Source organism: Schistocerca americana, chromosome 4, assembly GCF_021461395.2.
Source record: "Schistocerca americana isolate TAMUIC-IGC-003095 chromosome 4, iqSchAmer2.1, whole genome shotgun sequence".
NCBI classification, from domain to species: Eukaryota; Metazoa; Arthropoda; class Insecta; order Orthoptera; family Acrididae; genus Schistocerca; species Schistocerca americana.
In genome coordinates, this window is record NC_060122.1 from 718,901,250 (window position 1) to 718,922,310 (window position 21,061).

At 42.2% G+C, this 21,061-nt stretch overlaps 1 protein-coding gene across 1 annotated transcript in view; it reads right to left on the reverse strand.

Moving 5' to 3' along the window:
- LOC124612950 (zinc finger and SCAN domain-containing protein 2-like) overlaps positions 1-21,061 on the reverse strand; it is a 187,004-nt gene that overhangs the window by 47,461 nt on the left and 118,482 nt on the right. The window contains exon 5 of the mRNA XM_047141466.1: positions 7,013-7,718. Within this exon, the coding sequence (XP_046997422.1) occupies positions 7,013-7,718 (706 nt within the window). The remainder of the gene's footprint in view (positions 1-7,012; positions 7,719-21,061) is intronic.

Below are 21,061 nucleotides of genomic sequence, written 5' to 3' on the forward strand. Positions count from 1 at the left end.
GCATTTACTGCATCCTGTTAAAATGATTAAGAGAGTTAATCTCAGAGTTGATGAGGTTGAAAAGGGGTTGGTAGCCAAGGTGGAGATTGTGGAAGATCATCATGCGCCGGAACAATGAAGATGCAGAACACAAGAGCAGAGAAAGCGGTGAGGAAACAGCAGCCAATAGTGCACGGAATTGGACCGCACCGCACCAAGAGCGACACCTAGAAGAAGGGAATATAAATGCCGCTCCTGCTGGCCTCAGCCGCTCAGATCGGCACTGGATTGAGGGTGTTAGTTATCAGTGACATGTGTAAACTTGCGTGAACATTTCACACATCAAGGATTCTAAATTATGTTGCAAGTTGCCCCTCATTTGCGACTACTATTTGTAAAGCTCCGAAGTTAAAAATACTGTCCATTGCTTTCTAGAAATAAAACTACTAATGTTATTTGTTTGAATTGTTGTATAGCATTCCGAGAATGCTGCATCCTGTAGGCATCCTATTAGCAACGAGTGGGTAAGGCCCCATATAGGAATGGAAATAATAATCAAAGTAGGAATTGGATAGACAGGCAGCAGAAGAAAATGGGAATTATAATGAAAGAAGGGAGAATTTTTAACAGAGGAGAGAGGAAATAAGGCTAGGCCCAAGACAGGGTGCAAGTTTTCATGGCAAAGTGTCAGAAAACTAATGGGAGCTCTACTGAAGGTCCACAAGAGGACTAATGGAGATGCAAAGAACAGGACCAGACAGGATTACAATATCGAGGAGAACTGTAGTGAGGAAAAAAGAAGTGGCTATATGCAACATGGATGCAATAACAGGTAATGAAGAGCGTGGGAATGGTTTAATAACTACAGTAATTGGAACAGGAGGAACAATATCAATAATACATGCAATACTGATAAATGTAACAAAAATGATTCTAGCTATTATGTTGCGGAATTGGTTAACAAAAATAAAATGGTTGAACTGGAAGATAATGAAGAAAATAGTGAGGGTTTTGCTTCAATGAAGATTACTGAGAATTTTGAAACAGAGCCACTGGCTCTGCCAGATGTAGAAACAGGTACTGATGTGGATATGAAGGCAAACCAAATAATAATGAAATTATTGGTAATCAGGTAATGATGTGGACATGGAGATGAGTGAAGCAGTAGGTAATGATTACGGTCCAGAAAACATAGCACCTATTTCTGGCACAATTCATGCCCACATTCACCTTTTTTTTATCACATGCAGAAATTTAAAATGCTGCCACACTACACAACTGACTGTTACAAAAGGCATTGGCTGCAAATGTTTTGACTGGAATGTTTGCTTTTGCAAAAACTTCAACATGTTTTTCTTTTGATATAGCCTCTGTTTCCTTCGCTGGGCTGTATTTATGCTTTCCAAAACGATTTTCTGTTAAAAACCAACAGCATTTTCCCAGCGGTGAACTGAATGTATTCATAGCTGTGGGACCCATGCTTGACAAACACTACAAATAGAACTGACAAGGCATGTAGCGTAGAAGTAGAAATGTATGTACACTAACTCTATTATAATGTTCAGGGAAGAATTTCAGCACTATTAAAAATCTTATGGATTTTGTTTTCCAACCCCTATAGTGCAGAATGCAGGCACTATAGGCTATGGTGGCAGATGGCCACGAGCATAAACAAACTAGAATTTTGAACTCCAGAGAGGAGAGGAGCAGCGCGGGGAGACAAGCCCGATCTCTTCCTCTTCCAGAGCTACTGCAGAAATGACACAATGTCTCATATTGGAAGGGTCATAATCAAAATCATGATGAACCAGAATTAGTCACTGCACTTATTTCAAAAAAAGAAAAGAAAACAACAAGCAATGTACAACACAAAGCATTCACAGATGGCTATCACGCAATTGCTTGTTGAAATTAACTGTACATCACCATAAAACTAAGTAAATTAAACAGATATGCCCACAGCCAGATTAAAGAAAAAACAGTCTAGTTATGAATACCTGAGCATAAAATTACGTAATACTTCACCTTTACCGGTGCATCACGTCTCACTTAATGACTTTAAAACAAAAACTGAAAAATGGTTGAAAGAAAAGGTTTTCTAAAATATTTCAGGATTTGAAAACTGTTCTAAGGATGACCTGAGATCCTAATTTATTTCTAATTGTAAACTATTTTGTATTTACCTTATTACCTCAATAGTTTATTTGATACTTCTGCATACTGTATTATTTTCTATGTACTGTAAAATTAAGAAATTGTTCTCTAGTGTTTATTTCATTTCCCTTGTATTATTATTTGTGCATGTGCTGTAAATATGTCAACAAAATGTATTTGTACAATATATAATGCTCTAAAAAAGATGGATCTAAAAAAATAAATAAAGTATTGATAACAAGTAGTTCAACCCCGACCTCTGGCAGTGTTAGAAGCAACCACATTTCATAACAACTGCCACCTAATTTGCCACATTAAAAGTGCCCGCATTATACCATCTTTTGAGCTTCAGCTAAAAAACAAACATTCGCATTTCTTTGTTATAAAATGCTAGGTCCCATAGCTGAGTACTATGCTGCATTCTGTGGCATGTAACTAAAAAAGACCATTCAACAGTCCACAGTTGGCATGACAGCAGATCACTGAGCACATTGATACCTCATTGCATTCATACACTTTTTATTTTGCAAACAGATTCTTACGCATGTCATCTTTCCAAATCGGTCTTCACCAGATGATGTACAATACCAGTACTGAAAAGCTGATTACCTTTTCAATATTTATATCCTGAAAATAAAAGTATTCTAGACTATCTCTGGTAGAATATGTCATCTGGATACATTCACTATGAAACAGCATCCATTAACTAATTTCACATTTTGAGGCAGAATTCATACCTATTTTGCATTTACTGCAAAATGCGAATTTTTCCAGTCCTTAGTAATGATGTATACATAAATGCTGTGACTATTCCAGTGGGTGCACCTGATACTATCATGTGTGGTAATAATGAATTAGTGAGTGAAGTTGAGGTCGACTGCCGTAATGAAAACTTTGTTGATTTTTGCCCTGAGGAAGAAGTTGAGACTTTTTATAGAAGGTAGACAGATGGTTCCAGATATGAATATCAATAATAACTGAATGGAAAAGAAGAAGCTGAGTATGATGTTAATAACTGGGTATCTTATGCTACAATCCATAAAGAATTAAATTTATAAGGAATGCGACAATTTAAAATTTAAAGTGGCACGGAAAACTGGAGAATTAAGGAGTGAACAGGATATAAGGGAAGTGATTAAGGATTGGTTTAAGGAAAGTCCGGACACTGGATATGGGGCATGTGTAAAAGTGTTTGTGTACTGGATATGGAGCACAGGGAAGAAATTGAAGCAGATCAAAAAAGCTCAATCAATTATTAAAAAAGTACTGTACTATTAGATTCTGGATCTAGCGTGTCAGATGTATCTGAATCATGCTGCCAACAGATAAGAAGCAGAGATTTGGTGGAGTTGATTCCAACTGAGGGATGCAGTAAGCCAATAAAGAGGGAAATTCTGTTAAATTTTAAGCTTGGGGATCAATGTTTTGAGACAGGTTGCCTTATGCTGCCTGGTCTTACTCAGAAAATTATTCTTAGAATGGATTTTCTTGATAAGTATGGTTGCACCGTAATTGTAAAAGGCAGAGTTCTGGTGTTTGATGATGGGGACTGCAGGAAGAGAGTAAGGTTCAAAAGAAAACTGAGATGTTGAGTGGGAGTACTTGTAATCAGCACAATAATTTATGTGTACCTCATGGCATGCCAACTTCTAGTCTAGCTCGTGATACCAACATGGATATACATTGTATAGCCCCACTTACTGTACAGAAGGAGGAGATTATGCAATGATGTAAACTTGGTATGTTGCTATTCCCTGTATTGCAAATTTTTGGATATAATTATGTTTGCTGTTATGTTAGTTACTGTATCATAGCTTTTTCAGTTCCACCTTTTGTAGATTCGAGGATGGCAACAAAAAATTGCAGAACAGTCATCTATACGAATAAATGATTTTAACTATCTTAGCAGATGAATACTTATTCAATGTTCACAAATTATTAATAACATGTTTAGGTTAGATGCATTATTTATGTGTGTATATGTTCTTAGTGATAATGCTCCCACTGACTGATTTACTGATCACAAAATTATTACATGAGTTTTGGTACAGTTAAATATCTATGGTAAAACTGGAATTATTTATCATTATGTGAATAGTAAAATATGGAGCTACTTGATATAGCACTTGACAGATAGGTGATACATGAAATTGCGGTATGTAGCATTACAAGCAGCTGGTTCAACTGCCACAAGATGGACTGAATCTGACAGCTCAATTCTGGGTTTGTGTGAATGTTTGTCGGGGCATCCACCTATCAGACAGACTGTGACAAGTGAGATGAGAACAAGTAAAAATAACTAGCAAGCCACATGGCCAAGCAGTCATTGCAGTTTTGCCCGGCTGAATAAGGGGGTGTGTTCCAGCAACATGGTCGTGGGATGAGCTAAGATGGAGAAGGTGACTATGACTTGAAATACCATCACGGATACAGTTTTAATTAAAATCATGCTAGAGAAAAACCAACAACACTATGGAACCAAGGCAATGGGGCAAGCTCACTGAACATAAATCCATGTATGAAGCTTTTTAGCTATTAACATTATTACCATTAATGTTTATAATAAACTGAAAGAACTGAATTGATCACAAAGTTCAGAGTTGTGATACACCAGATGAAAGAGGATAAATCCTGCAATATAATAAACAGATTTATTTTTTAATGAAACAGATATAAAAAATATTATAAACAATTTAGTTTATTTACGTAGCAACATAACTATGGAGTCCTTACAAAGACACAAATGATCTTATCAGCATGAGTTTCCTTCTTTAATATTTCAGTAACTTACGTTCTGTATTTATTTATAGTTGTGATTTATATAATAGGTCAAGTTACTGTTTTGAATCGAGTGTCTGATGTTGCCATTTTTCTTTTCTCCAATTGAATTCATGAAAGGAGAAAATATAAAAATGCAGTAAATGAAGCAGGCAAAAAGGAATACAAACGTCTCAAAAATGAGATCGACAGGAAGTGCAAAATGGCCAAGCGGGGATGGCTAGAGGAGAAATGTAAGGATGTAGAGGCTTATCTCACTAGGGGTAAGATAGACACTGCCTACAGGAAAATTAAAGAGACCTTTGGAGAGAAGAGAACCACTTGTATGAATATCAAGAGCTCAGATGGCAACCCAGTTCTAAGCAAAGAAGGGAAGGCAGAAAGGTGGAAGGAGTATATAGAGGGTTTATACAAGGGCGATGTACTTGAGGACAATATTATGGAAACGGAAGAGGATGTAGATGAAGACGAAATGGGAGATAAGATACTGCGTGAAGAGTTTGACAGAGCACTGAAAGACCTGAGTCGAAACAAGGCCCCGGGAGTAGACAACATTCCATTAGAACTACTGATGGCCTTGGGAGAGCCAGTCATGACAAAACTCTACCATCTGGTGGGCAAGATGTATGAGACAGGCGAAATACCCTCAGACTTCAAGAAGAATATAATAATTCCAATCCCAAAGAAAGCAGGTGTTGACAGATATGAAAATTACCGAACTATCAGTTTAATAAGTCACAGCTGCAAAATACTAACGCGAATTCTTTACAGACGAATGGAAAAACTGGTAGAAGCGGCCCTCGGGGATGATCAGTTTCTTTACCAATAACAAAGAATGGAATGGCTGCATAAACTGTCACAGGTTTGTTTGACCCACAGGACTGTGTTATACAAAGCTGAAAATCCTGAACTGGCAGATGCTTGAAGATGGAAGCCAACTATCCTATGAAATGCTAATTATAAAGTTTCAAGAACCAGTTTTAAGTGAGTAATCTAAGAATATACTACAACCCCTACATGTTACACCCACAATGACCAGAAAGAGAAGATCAACACACATGCAGAGGCATTTATAGTAGCCACTCTGATCACACTCTATGTGTGAATGTAGCAGGGAGAAACCCTAACGTGTGATACTATGGAAAGTCCCCACTGCCACATACTTCACAGTGATTTGCAGAGTATGGATGTAATTGTAGATGTAATTTTAATCATTCTCTTCATGATAATCCTTACTATAACAGTCTTACACAGAGACTGAAACAGAAATTTTTTGCTACAAGGTAAATGGAGCAATGGTTTTTATTGCATTCTGTGCCCTGATTCTAATGATCATTCCTGACTCTTCTGGTGTCATGTAAAAGTTCCCCTCACAAGAAAAAAAAGAGGCTCACCTGAACATATAATGTCTTCACCATCTTCCATTTAACAAGTATAACATGGAATGACGTTATCTGTTTTAACCGCACAGCTATGAGTATATAAAATAAAATAAAAAGTAGTTTAGCAATTGCTGGGGTCTAACAAGAATTATTTAGATTAGTAGTTAAAGATGTTAAGCACTAGACTACAGTGATGGTTCACACTTGGAGCAACAGAGTTTGAATGACAATGGACACACTACCTCTCAGCTATAAAAACAAAAACAAAAAAGTTGGTTCTTTTCATACTTGTCATTGTAATCTCATAAAACTCTCCTCGTTTCACAATAAATACACACTTGCATACTTTTACTTTTGCCTTGAAATGCTTCAAGGAATGCCTTGGTCGACTTACAGAATAAAATGACAATACTTACCTTCAGACGGTGACATTCCAGTAGTGCAAATGGATGTTGGGTCTCTCCCAACCTTGGATCTGTGTTATCTCTCTTTGGAGGGATATAACAGTTCTTGAAGCTACAAAAGTTTTCTCTACTTTGAAATATGCATATCGACAGTAATAGAATTTTGCATCCAGAAGATAAATACCAGAAAGCCATTCTATCTTCTAGATAAGTAATGTATATAATACAGTCCTTAAAAATAATTTTTGTGCTGAAAAAATATACAATAAGAGTGACATAATGGCAGAAACAAAACTTCATTAAAGATACACTGACCTCACACATGAATGGCTTTTCCCCAGTATGTATCCGCAAGTGAGTTGCAAGATAGGATTTACTGACAAAGAGTTTTCCACAAACACTACAGGGATGACGACGATTGTCAGTACCAGAATGAATACGCTGATGTGATTTACAGAGACCTTTTGTAACGAAGCGACGACCACATGTCTCACAAAGGTAAGGTTTCACCCCGAGGTGTCTATTTTGGTGATCTAAAAGGCTCTGACGCATCTTGAATCGCCGTCCACATGTACTGCAGGGGTATGGTTTTTCATCTGAATGAACTCGTTGATGCACAATCAAGTATGATTTGCACTGGAAGCCTTTCCCACAAGTGTCACAGCTGAACTCAAACTCTCCAGTATGGCGAGCTTCATGCTGAGCTAAACCAATTTTAGAGCGAAATGCTTTTGGGCATGAAGAGCAGCGGAATGGTCGTTCACCAGTGTGTCGTCGCATATGCTCACGAAGTTTGTAGTTGGTACGATATTCTTTGCCACACTCAGTACACACTTTTGGCTCCCACTTTTTGCGGGCTGCTGGTTGATCAGAAACTCCATCACCTCCAGATGCATCAGTCACTTCTGAACCACCACAACCACCTTCTCTGTGCTCTTCTAGTTCATCATGGCTTGGAAACACATCACCACAGGTTGTGCAGCGAACTTCAGTGCTTTTCACCTGAGAACTTGGTGGCCTTCTGCAAAAAGTAGAAACGTTTTGTTTATAATATAACAGAAAACATGTACACATGCAAACAAAATGTTTCACATCTTAGATGCCTTCACAGAAATGTAAAGGCCTACAAGAATATTACGGACTGGTACTGCACTGTACCTAATAAAGTAAAATGATCATATGGCATTGTTGGCCACAAAACTTCATCTGGAGTTATTCAGCCACGTGGTACAAATGTTTCTATTTGACACCACTTCAGCAACTTTCAAGTCTTTGTGATGAAGATGAGATAAAATGATTATGACAATGCATGCTTGTGTCTGTATATGTGTGGATGGATATGTGTGTGTGTGCAAGTGTATACCCGTCCTTTTTTCCCCCTAAGGTAAGTCTTTCCGCTCCCGGGATTGGAATGACTCCTTACCCTCTCCCTTAAAACCCACATCCTTTCGTCTTTCCCTCTCCTTCCCTCTTTCCTGACGAGCCAACCGTTGGTTGCGAAAGCTAGAATTTTGTGTGTATGTTTGTGTTTGTTTGTGTGTCTATCGACGTGCCAGCGCTTTCGTTTGGTAAGTCACATCATCTTTGTTTTTAGATATATTTTTTCCCATGTAATATATTAAAAGGAGTGGTTTTGTGGTGGCAGATTATGAAAATGAGGCTAACAATTGTCTGACGAAGAAGTATTGGTTCAAATGGCTCTGAGCACTATGGGACTCAACTGCTGAGGTCATTAGTCCCCTAGAACTTAAAACTAGTTAAACCTAACTAACCTAAGGACATCACAAACATCCATGCCCGAGGCAGGATTCGAACCTTGCGACCGTAGCGGTCTTGCGGTTCCAGACTGCAGCACCTTTAACCACACGGCCACTTCGGCCGGCGGAAGAAGTGTATATATCAAAAAACAAAGATGATGTGACTTACCAAACGAAAGCGCTGGCAGGTCGAAAGACACACAAACAAACGCAAACACACACACCAAATTCAAGCTTTCGCAACAAACTGTTGCCTCATCAGGAAAGAGGGAAGGAGAGGGTAAGGAGTCATTCCAATCCGAGAGCGGAAAGACTTACCTTAGGGGGAAAAAAAGGACGGGTATACACTCGCACACACACACATATCCATCCACACACATACAGACACAAGCAGACATATTTAAAGACAAAGAGTTTGGGCAGAGATGTCAGTCGAGGCGGAAGTGCAGAGGCAAAGGTGTTGTTGAATGACAGGTGAGGTATGAGTGGCGGCAACTTGAAATTAGCGGAGATTGAGGCCTGGTGGGTAACGGGAAGAGAGGATATATTGAAGAGCAAGTTCCCATCTCCGGAGTTCGGATAGGTTGGTGTTGGTGGGAAGTATCCAGATAACCCGGACAGTGTAACACTGTGCCAAGATGTGCTGGCCGTGCACCAAAGCGTGCTTAGCCACAGGGTGATCCTCATTACCAACAAACACTGTCTGCCTGTGTCCATTCATGCAAATGGACAGTTTGTTGCTGGTCATTCCCACATAGAATGCATCACAGTGTAGGCAGGTCAGTTGGTAAATCACGTGGGTGCTTTCACACGTGGCTCTGCCTTTGATCGTGTACACCTTCCGGGTTACAGGACTGGAGTAGGTGGTGGTGGGAGGGTGCATGGGACAGGTTTTACACCGGGGGCGGTTACAAGGATAGGAGCCAGAGGGTAGGGAAGGTGGTTTGGGGATTTCATAGGGATGAACTAACAGGTTACGAAGGTTAGGTGGACGGCGGAAAGACACTCTTGGTGGAGAGGGGAGGATTTCATGAAGGATGGATCTCAATTCAGGGCAGGATTTGAGGAAGTCGTATCCCTGCTGGAGAGCAACATTCCGAGTCTGGTCCAGTCTCGGAAAGTATCCTGTCACAAGTGGGGCACTTCTGTGGTTCTTCTGTGGGAGGTTCTGGGTTTGAGGGCATGAGGAAGTGGCTCTGGTTATTTGCTTCTGTACCAGGTCGGGAGGGTAGTTACGGGATGCGAAAGCTGTTGTCAGGTTGTTGGTGTAATGGTTCAGGGATTCCGGACTGGAGCAGATTCGTTTGCCACAAAGACCTAGGCTGTAGGGAAGAGACCATTTGATGTGGAATGGGTGGCAGCTGTCATAATGCAGGTACTGTTGCTTGTTGGTTGGTTTGATGTGGACGGACGTGTGAAGCTGGCCATTGGACAGATGGAGGTCAACGTCAAGGAAAGTGGCGTGGGATTTGGAGTAGGACCAGGTGAATCTGATGGAGCCAAAGGAGTTGAGGTTGGACAGGAAATTCTGGAGTTCTTCGTCACTGTTAGTCCATATCATGAAGATGTCATCAATAAATCTGTACCAAACTTTGGGTTGGCAGGCCTGGGTAACCAAGAAGGCTTCCTCTAGGCGACCCATGAATAGGTTGGCGTACGAGGGGGCCATCCTGGTACCCATGGCTGTTCCCTTTAATTGTTGGTATGTCTGGCCTTCAAAAGTGAAGAAGTTGTGGGTCAGGATGAAGCTGGCTAAGGTAATGAGGAAAGAGGTTTTAGGTAGGGTGGCAGGTGATCGGCGTGAAAGGAAATGCTCCATTGCAGCGAGGCCCTGGACGTGCGGAATATTTGTGTATAAGGAAGTGGCATCGATGGTTACAAGGATGGTTTCCGGGGGTAACAGATTGGGTAAGGATTCCAGGCGTTCGAGAAAGTGGTTGATGTCTTTGATGAAGGATGGGAGACTGCATGTAATGGGTTGAAGGTGTTGATCTACGTAGGCAGAGATACGTTCTGTGGGGGCTTGGTAACCAGCTACAATGGGGCGGCCAGGATGATTGGGTTTGTGAATTTTAGGAAGAAGGTAGAAGGTAGGGGTGCGGGGTGTCGGTGGGGTCAGGAGGTTGATGGAGTCAGGTGAAAGGTTTTGCAGGGGGCCTAAGGTTCTGAGGATTCCTTGAAGCTCCGCCCGGACATCGGGAATGGGATTACGTTGGCAAACTTTGTATGTGGTGTTGTCTGAAAGCTGACGCAGTCCCTCAGCCACATACTCCCGACGATCAAGTACCACGGTCGTCGAACCCTTGTCCGCCGGAAGAATGACGATGGATCGGTCAGCCTTCAGATCATGGATAGCCTGGGCTTCAGCAGTGGTGATGTTGGGAGTACGATTAAGGTTTTTTAGGAATTGGATTGGGAGAGAGGTTTGGAGGAGAGGTTAACTTCTGAATTAGGGTGTTGTGGTTCCAGATTGTGTTGATTGGAATTTTGAGGTTTTGGGGGGAGTGGAGCTGTTAGTGGGAGATCGTGTAGATGGGAGAGACTGGGTCTGTGTGCAATGAGAGGAGGTTGAGGTTTGCTGGAAAGGTTGTGAAGGGTGAGTGAGTTGCCTTTCCGGAAGTGGGAAACCAGGAGATTGGATAGTTTTTTGAGGTGGAGGGTGGCATGCTGTTCTAATTTGCGATTGGTCTGTAGGAGGATGCTCTGAACAGCCGGCGTGGATGTGGGAGAGGAAAGATTGAGGACTTTTATTAAGGATAGGAGTTGACGGGTGTGTTCATTGGCTAAGTTGATGTGTAGATGAAGGATTAGGTGGGTGAGGGCAATGGATTGTTCAGTTTGGAACTGGTATAGGGACTGATGGAAGGAAGGGTTGCAGCCAGAGATGGGATCTTTTTAAGTGTGAGGCCTTTGGGGGTGATGCCAAATGTTAGACAAGCCTGAGAAAATAGAATATGGGAGCGTAATCTGGCTAGGGCGAAGGCATGTTTGCGGAGGGAATGTAAATAAAACTTAATGGGATAATTGTGGGGGTGTTGTGAGGGTGACATGGTATTAGAAGGAGGAAAGTGTACCATGAGGCTGAAATGAAAATGAAAATCAAAATATATGGGGAGAGATAAAGGTGAACTGGAAAGTAACTGGAGATCTGGTGTGAAAAAGGCGAAAAGGTGTTGGTTACAGCTGGGCTATGTTGGACTTGGGTTGGTAGACAACGATGTGCACAAAGGTTAGGTGGTTGTGTTGCCGCCAAAACACGTTAAAGGACGGAGAAATTCGGGAAAATTTCGAAAAAACTGCGTGTAATGTATTAAAAGGAGTGGTTTTGTGGTGGTAGAATATGGAAATGAGGCTAACAATTGTCTGACGAAGAAATAATGACGTTAAAACCTGTGGGAAGCGCCTAAAAATTATCAGTGATGTGGGAAAAACGGAAATGGAAATAAAGCGAAAGTTATTAGAAATAGCCAAAATGGTTGTTTAAAAGGTGAAAGGAACTGTTTGTGAACTAGAAACGGTTGATTTTATTGCAGTGGTAGTGTCGAAAGCGGCAAAAAATTTTTTTTGGTTATGGTTTGGAAGTGGGTTACGTATTATTGAGTATATATAGGCGGGATAAAATTGTATAGCAGATTACGGTAAAAAGGAGAAGGTGAATACAAAGTGAAACTACTGGCAAAAACACAAAGATAAAATAAGATGACAGGAAAGATTTCGAAATGCAACAGTGACAACAACAAACGTAATTGTTGGGTTCAAATTAATGATATTAATATAATAGTGATGCCTACACTGTGATGCATTCTATGTGGGAATGACCAGCAACAAACTGTCCATTCGCATGAATGGACACAGGCAGACAGTGTTTGTTGGTAATGAGGATCACCCTGTGGCTAAACATGCCTTGGTGCACGGCCAGCACGTCTTGGCACAGTGTTACACTGTCCGGGTTATCTGGATACTTCCCACCAACATCAACCTATCCGAACTCCGGAGATGGGAACTTGCTCTTCAATATATCCTCTCTTCCCGTTACCCACCAGGCCTCAATCTCCGCTAATTTCAAGTTGCCGCCACTCATACCCCACCTGTCATTCAACAACATCTTTGCCTCTGCACTTCCGCCTCGACTGACATCTCTGCCCAAACTCTTTGTCTTTAAATATGTCTGCTTGTGTCTGTATATGTGTGGATGGATATGTGTGTGTGTGCGAGTGTATACCCGTCCTTTTTTCCCCCGAAGGTAAGTCTTTCCGCTCCCGGGATTGGAATGACTGCTTACCCTCTCGCTTAAAACCCATATCCTTTCGTCTTTCCCTCTCCTTCCCTCTTTCCTGATGAGGCAACAGTTTGTTGCGAAAGCTTGAATTTTGTGTGTATGTATACACCAAATGTCATAAGAATCAAACAAGTACTATACTGTCGCAGGTTTGAATCCTGCCTCGGGCATGGATGTGTGTGATGTCCTTAGGTTGGTTACGTTTACGTAGTTCTAAGTTCTAGGGGACTGATGACCTCAAATGTTAAGTCCCATAGTGCTCAGAGCCATTTGAACCATTTTTGAAATTATGACTGCCAAAAGTAAATATTCATTTTTTATATTTTAGTGTACTTATGACAATTGACAATTATATTTCAATATTTTCATGTAAATATGTTTCCTCCTTTGTTTTGTGTGGAGTTAACAGGGATCAAGGCAACACTGTATTGATTTTTTCACTTTAAGTGGATCTTTGCTGTGCCAGACAAATTGATATATTAGCTGAATATCCTTTGTTTTTAATGTGAAAATGGCAAATAAAATAAACACTGTAATGTGATGTACAGTAAAAGTTCCTGTTCGTGTATCTGTCAAACATATGTCTGTCGAAAGGTAGAGTTCGTGAATGTTATAGTGACACTAATCTGTAGATGACAGCAATTGTCCATAATGAGATGATGAATAACCAGGAATTCCCAATGAATTATTCAGAATAACACATTCTGAAACATTGTATTCTTTTTTTCTTAAGAAATTTATTTCATTTACAACTGAAAGTAGTCTGCGGGTATTTCAAGATAAAGCACAAATAAAATGCACATTTGCATGATTGAAATTTTAGCATTTTGATAGAGTGGCAGTTGACTTTAGTGAAAAGAACATTCTGAGAAGATTTCCATCATCTACATTTAAACAATGGAAAGTCCAGGATGGAAAAACAACAATATTATGGAAAGAATAGCTTGCTACTCACACATAAGGGAGAACCTGAGCTATAGACAAGCACAATGAAACAAATAAGTGCTTTGCTTGTAAGCTAGCAATCAAGGTACTCCTTTTGATGTAGACACAAGTGAATATGTGCAAGCACACTTTTAAGCTTGAAGAGGAAGTCCTTCTTCTGAAGTAGAACACACACACACACACACACACACACACACACACACAGAGACACACACACACACACACACAAAGAGAGGGAGGGAGGGGGGGGAGGGAGGGAGGGAGGGAGGGAGGGAGGGAGGGAGGGAGAGGGAGAGGGAGAGGGAGACAGAGAGAGAGTCACATACACAGTCAACTGTCTCCAGCATGTGCTGCACCCCAACTATATCTGCATCTGAGATCTGAGCAGCAAGCTTCTGGAATAGTTGGTGAGGATATAAAGGAGACTTCTGGCATGTAGGGGGAGGGATAGCAAGTAAGGCTGGGGGAATATGATGTGTGATGTGCTGCCTGTAGGAACATGCAGTAATGTGGCACAGACAGGATAGGGCCGCTGGGTGCATATCGGAAGGTTGTGCTGTGGCAGGGGTGGGGGGTGGGAGTGGGAGGGGGGGTGTAGAAAGATAAAAGATTAACCAGTGCTTTGTTTTGGCTGGGCAGGAGGGGTGTGTATTGCTGGAGTGAGGGCTGGTAGGGTAACCCCCTAGCCTCAAACTTTGCTAGTCTCTGTCCTCCACTTACCCATGCCCTTCCCTGCTCCCACCTCAGCCCTACACACACACTCCTTCTACCCAGCCCATGAACCTTGTAGTTTCTATCCTTTTACCCCCCCCCCCCCCCCCCCCCCCAGTACCAAGTGCAGCCTTCTGATAGTCCACCTAGAAACCCACCCTGTCCCCACCACATCCCTGCACATTCCCACAGGCAGCACTGCATCTTCTCCCATCCCTGCTCTGCTATCCCTATCCCTCTTCCTCCCCACCCCACCCCATGCCTCCTCCTTACCACCATCAACCACCCGAGCAGATTGCTTCTCACGTCAGATGCAGGCAAAGTCGGACCCCAGAGCCCAGTGACAGTGGCCATGTGTATGTGAGTTGTGCTTGTGGCTGTGGTTGTGTGTGTGTGTGTGTGTGTGTGTGTGTGTGTGTGTGTGTGTGTGTGTTTTCTACTTCATAAGAAGAATTTCAATCAACATTTTATAAATAAACATTTTAGTTGTCTTTTTCATTGTTCCTCTCTGCGACTCAACACCCCTCTATGTGGTGAGTAGCAATATATCCTTTCAATAACAGACAAAGGAAACTCCAGGTAGGAAGTTCAATAATCTAAGAAAAACAGATTGCTACTTACTGTAAAGATGACATGTTAAGTTGTATTGGCATGAGGCCTGAGCTGCCGGAGATGGTAGTCATTGGTACGTCAGGTGTGCTTGCTTGTGAGAATGAATAGTGCGTTTTTCTGTTTTTCTGATGAAGGCTGTGGCTGAAAGCTTATGTGTAAGTGTATTTTAATTGTGCCTGTCTGCAATTCAATGTGTCATCTTTATAGTATGTAGCATTCTATCTTTCCCTAAATTGATGATATCCTTTCAATAATTTATATTTAGTAACACAAACAACCCTGCACAAAATGAAGAACAAAAGTAATTTACCAAATACCTGTGATTATTTATGCCTGAGATTAATTGTTTTGTGTTCTCAATTTTTCTGTGAATTACAATGCCAAAGGTTATTAAGCATATGGCCATCAAAACTTAGGAATCACTGTTATATTTCTACATGAATACTTAATTATATGGAGAGTAAAGAGTACATAATAATGGTAATTTTCTTCCTTCCGCAAAACAACAAAAATTTTTCTCTTCTTTTTATTACCCACATATTTCCACACCTATGTGCCAACTTTTATCACTTTCATTTCTGTAAAAATATGTTTTAATTCTAACTTATCTTGAATGTTAACAATGTAGGAAAAGATACATTGCTACTTACCCTAAAGATAACACACGGAGTTGCAGACAGGCACAATTACAAGACACTTACACATAAGCTTGCAGCCACAGTCTTTGGCAGAAAAGACAAACACGCACTATTCATCCACACAAGTAAGCACATCTCATGCACATATCATTGCCAACTCCGGCAGCTCAGGCCAGAATGTAACTATCACGTGGGATGGAAGCAGCAATCTGGAGGGGGCAGAAAAGGGGAAGGGATAACAGTGTACAGGTGGGGTAAGAAAAGACCTCTGGCGGAGTGTGCAGAGACAAGAATGTCAACATATACAGCATCAGGAGGTTGTGGGTCAGAGAGGTGGGGAAAAATGAAGAAAAAAGGAGAGGAGTGGGGAAAGATGGACGTGCATTGGCAAGGGTGGCAAACAAAGAGGATAGGAGATGAGGATGGGGAGGAGGCGACAGGACAGTTGGGTGGAGGGTGTGTGGACAGTACGTTACTGTAGGTTGAGGCCAGGATAATTACAGGAATAGAAAATGTGTTGTAAGCATAACTCCCATCTGCACAGTTCAGAAAAGCTGGTGGTAGAGGGAAGGATCCAGATGGCTCTGGTACTGAAGCAGCCATTGAAATCAAGCATCTTATGTTTAGCTGCATGTTGTGCCACAGTGTTGCCTACTTAGCTCTTGGCCACAGTTTAACGGTGGCTGTTCATCCTGGTGTGGTAGTCATACCAATACAAAAAGTTGTACAAAGATTGCAGCAGAGTTGGTAAATGACATGGCTGCCTTCACAGGTGGCCTGGACCCTGATGGGGGTAAGATAAACCTGTGACAGGAATGGAGTAGGAAGTGCTGGGTGGGTGGATTGGGCAAGTCTTGCACCCAAGTCTTTCTCAGGGATATGATCGTTGTGATAATGGGTTGGGATTGGGAGTGGCATAGGGATTGACTGATATGTTGTGGAGGTTGACTGGGCAACGGAACACCACTTTATGAGTAGTGGGAAGGATTTTGGGTAGGATGTCCCTCATTTCCAGGAATGTTGATTGGTAATCAAAGCCCCGATGCAGGATGTAGTTCACTGTTCCAGTCTGGGATAGTATTGGGCAACAAGGGGTGTACTCCTTTGTGGCTGCTTCTTGGGAGGAGGTGGGAGGATTGGGGCTGAAACCCTCTGCTCCACAGAAGTTTCAGCCCCATCCAAAAGTCTCCCCTTTAGCCCCACACCCAAATTTAACCATTCTGGACTTGCCAGAGACCTACTCTCCTTCTCCCGACCCCTACAATGGAAATACCTCTTTGCTGCCAATCCCTCAAACCAAAGCCAACCTAATTCCAACACTGAATCCTGTCTCTCCCAGTTCACACCACCATCCAACCGTGAGCCCCCCCCCCCCCCCTCAACTAAACACCAGCTGGTCCCTTCCAGGAATTCCTTACCTCCAACTTAACCTCACCATCCTTCCTCAGGTCCCTTCCTCAGAACACAAACTTTTCAGCAACAGAAGGAATTGCCATACACAACCTTAAAACTTATCTTGGCCTAATCATTTTACCTGCAGACAAAGGTTCCACCATTGTTGTTATGAATTGCTGTGACTACCCGGTGGAAAGCCTCCACCAACTGTCTGACTCCTCCACCTACAAACACTGACAACATGATCCCATCCCAGAAGTCCAACACAATCTCCAATCCCTGCTTAAAGCCTCAGATCCCTCCTGGAACCTCTGCCCTAAATCCATTTCCCTCCTCACTCCTATGACACATCCTGGACACCCCATTGTGACTGGTTATTGTGCCCCACTGAAAGAATTTCAGCCCTCATCAACCAACATCTCCAACCAATTGCCCATGATGTAGCCTCTCACGTCAAAGACACCACCACTTCCTTCACCGTCTCTCCACCATCCCCGTCCCTTTAACTTCTGGATCCCTACTTGTCACCATTGATGTCACCTTCCTATATTCCTCACACCCAAGGTCTTTCTGCTATTGAACACTACTTTTCCCGACGTCCTTCAGACTACAAACCCATTCCCCCATTCCTCATACATCTTACTAACTTTATCCAAATCCACAACTACTTCTACTTTTACGGGAAGGTATACAAACAAGTCCATGGCACAGCTATGGACACCTGCTTGGCACACTCCCCTGTCAATCTTCTTATGGGCCATCTAAAGGAGACGTTCCTAGCCTCCCAAAATGCCAAACCCCTAGCCTGGTTTAGATTTACTGATGATATCTTCAAGATCTGGACTCAGGGCCAAGACACCCTATCTTCATCCCTTCACAATCTTAATACTTTCTCTCCAATCTGCTCCACAAGGCCTTCCTCAACTGCGCGTGCCACCTTCCCAGATGCTGACCTCTTCCTCTCTGATAGCTCCATCTGCACATCTATCCACATCAAACCCAGCAACCACCAACAGTACCTGCATTTCGACTGCTGTTATCCTTTTCACACCAAAAAATCCCTCCCATACAGCCTGGTCATGCAGGTTGGTGTAACTGCAGTGACAAAAATTCCCTTGCCCAGTATGATGAGAGTCTCACCACAGAGAAGCACTAACCCCCATACCTAGTCTGCAAACAGATCACCTGTGCCATTTCCCTTCACACTCCCAATCCTCTCACCACCTTCAAGAATCAGCCACAAAGGAGTGCACCCTTCATCACCCAGTAACAACCTGGACTGGAACAACTAAACCACACCCTTCACCAGGGCTTTGATAACCAATCATCATGGCCTGAAATGAAGGACATGCTACCCAGGATCCTTCCCACAACTTCTAAAGTAGTGTTCTGTCAGCCATCCAACCTCCACAACATCCTAGTCCATCCTTATGCCATTCTCAATCCCAATGCCTTGCTACAAGGATCACATCCCTGTGAAACAGCCCGGTGCAAGGTCTGCCCAATCCATTCACCCAGCACTTCCAGCCCTGTCACTCATTTATCTTATATATCAGAAGCCAGGCCACCTGTGAAAGCACCCATATCATTTACCCACTCTGCTGCAATAATTGCACAAGATTTTTATATTGGTATGACTATCACTCAGCTCTCCACCAGGATGAATGGCCAAAACCAAACTGTGGCCAAGAGCAAAGTAGACCACCCTGTGACACAGCATGCAGCTGAGCACATGATTGATTTCAATGGCCACTCCACCACCTGAGCCATCTGGATCCTCCCCTCCACCACCAGCTTTACTGAACTGCAGAGATGGAAGTTATCATTAAAACACATTCTCCGCTCCCGTAATTATCCCGGCCCAACCTCCCCACAATAGTTTCCACCCCCTCTGTCCTACCGCCTCCTCTTCATTCTCATCTCCTACCCCCTTTGTTTGACACCCTCTGCCAACACATCTGCCCATCTTTCCTCACTCTTCTCCTTTTTTGCTCCATTTTCCCCACCTCCCTGCCCCACAACCTCCTGACATTGTGCCTGTTGGCATTCTAGTCCCTGCACATTCCTTAGTGTGTTATCTTTATGGTAAGCAGCAATCTATCTTTTCCTACATTGTTGATATTCTTACGTGGAGTTTCTATTATCTTGAATGTTATTATTTTGGGTCTATAAATTTAGGTCTATGTCTATTGGTTGCACACTTAAATATGCATTTTTTATGTCGTTGAAGTAAGAGATTGACTAACACGCTTTCAGTGTTCAGCCGATCGATTCCATAAAATGGAATTAGCAACTTTTCTGAACACTCAGAACACACCATTAATCAATCACACTGAGGAAACCTAAGATATCATGTAAGAGTCTGACATTCTTCTTTATGTAGAACTGCAGTCTTTCGTGGCTGTAGTCACTGAAGGAAAAATGTTTTAGGCTGTTAGGCTGTGTCACATTTTTTCTACATAATTGGCATTTCAATCCCTCTGCTGGGCTCTTCTTCAGGACCTTGTGGTGTTCACAGTTACCTGAACACTGTCAATGGCAATTGTTGTGTTCTCTTATACTAGGGTAGTTTCCTTTTGTTTATGCTGAAGACGTGAATTTTGGGTAAATTCCTATGGCTACTATTGGTGGGCCAAGTTCACTAGATAGAAATGTAGATTTCCAGCACTTATGCTGAAGATGTGGTGTGACTGAATAAAATTCTTTCGGCACCATCGGTGGGCCACCATCACTGAAAAAGAGAGAGTTTCCTGTGCTTATGGTGAAGAAGTGGGGTTACTGAGTGAAATTCCTGTGGCTACCATTGATGTGACACTACCACTGGATAAGAAGGGAGTTTACCCACACTTATGCAGAAAAACAGTGATTGGTTCAAATTCTTCCTGGTATTACTGGTGGGCCATCGTCATTTGCCATAAGCGAAATGGGGAGGGCATGCCTTCTTGTACGTTGTTTTTTATTTCTTGTGTACCACAGCTGCTTATTCATTTTCTTTATGGTGGGTGAACACGAAGCCAGAAGGCTAAAGCTATTCTCTCTATTGAAGTTACTTTCATTCTTGGGAATTTCAGCCGCTTTTTGGAATTTTCTTCTATAAACATTGGTGTATTTGGTCAGCACATGCAGACTGTTGAAATTGAAATCTTGGCTTCATTTCTCCTGATGTTCCACTACCACAAATTTCGCAATGTTTTAATCACAAGTGGCATTTGTTTTCCTTAATACCAGGGTTGAACGAAAAGTAATGCCTCCACCTGCGTTAATTGGGTTTGGACAGGAATATTTTAATAAATCTAATGCAGAAATAATCCTTAGAATGTGATCTTTTTCACACAATCATCAGCCAATTGGATAAATTTCTGCCAACGATGAACAAGTTTTCTGAAGCCGTCACGGAAGAGGTTGACATTCTGTTTCCACAACCACTGTCGCCTAGTTCCCTCAACGTCTACATCTGAAGCAAAATGATGTCCACGCAGATCGTCTTTCATTATCGGGAACAGATGGAAGTCAGATGGTGCTAAATCTGGACTGTATGGAGGATGCCATATGGTGCTGAGATCAGTCTCTGAAGTTCTGCTGTGGTGGCACATGAAGTGTGTGGTTTGGCATTGTTATGCTGCAGGAAAACATTTCCCTTTTCCTTTCAGACCCTTGTTAGCCATTGTTTCAGAGTTCGGAGCATTGTGATGTAACACTCTGAATTTGCTGTTGTTCCATGATCAAGGAAATCAACATGGATAACACCATCTGCGTCCCAGAACACTGTCGTCATGATTTTTCCAGCTGAGGGCTGCGTCTTGAATTTCTTTTTATGGGTCAAGTCTTTGTGTCGATGTTCCATAGACAGACGTTTCGTCTCCGTATCATAATCGTGTACCCACATTTCGTCTCCTGGTACAATTGAATGGAGAAAAGCATCACCTTCATTCTCATAACGCGAGAGGAGTTCCTGGCAAATTTCAAGTCTGTGCGCATTCATTTCAGGAATCAGCATCTGGGGGACCCATCATGCATAGATCTTCCG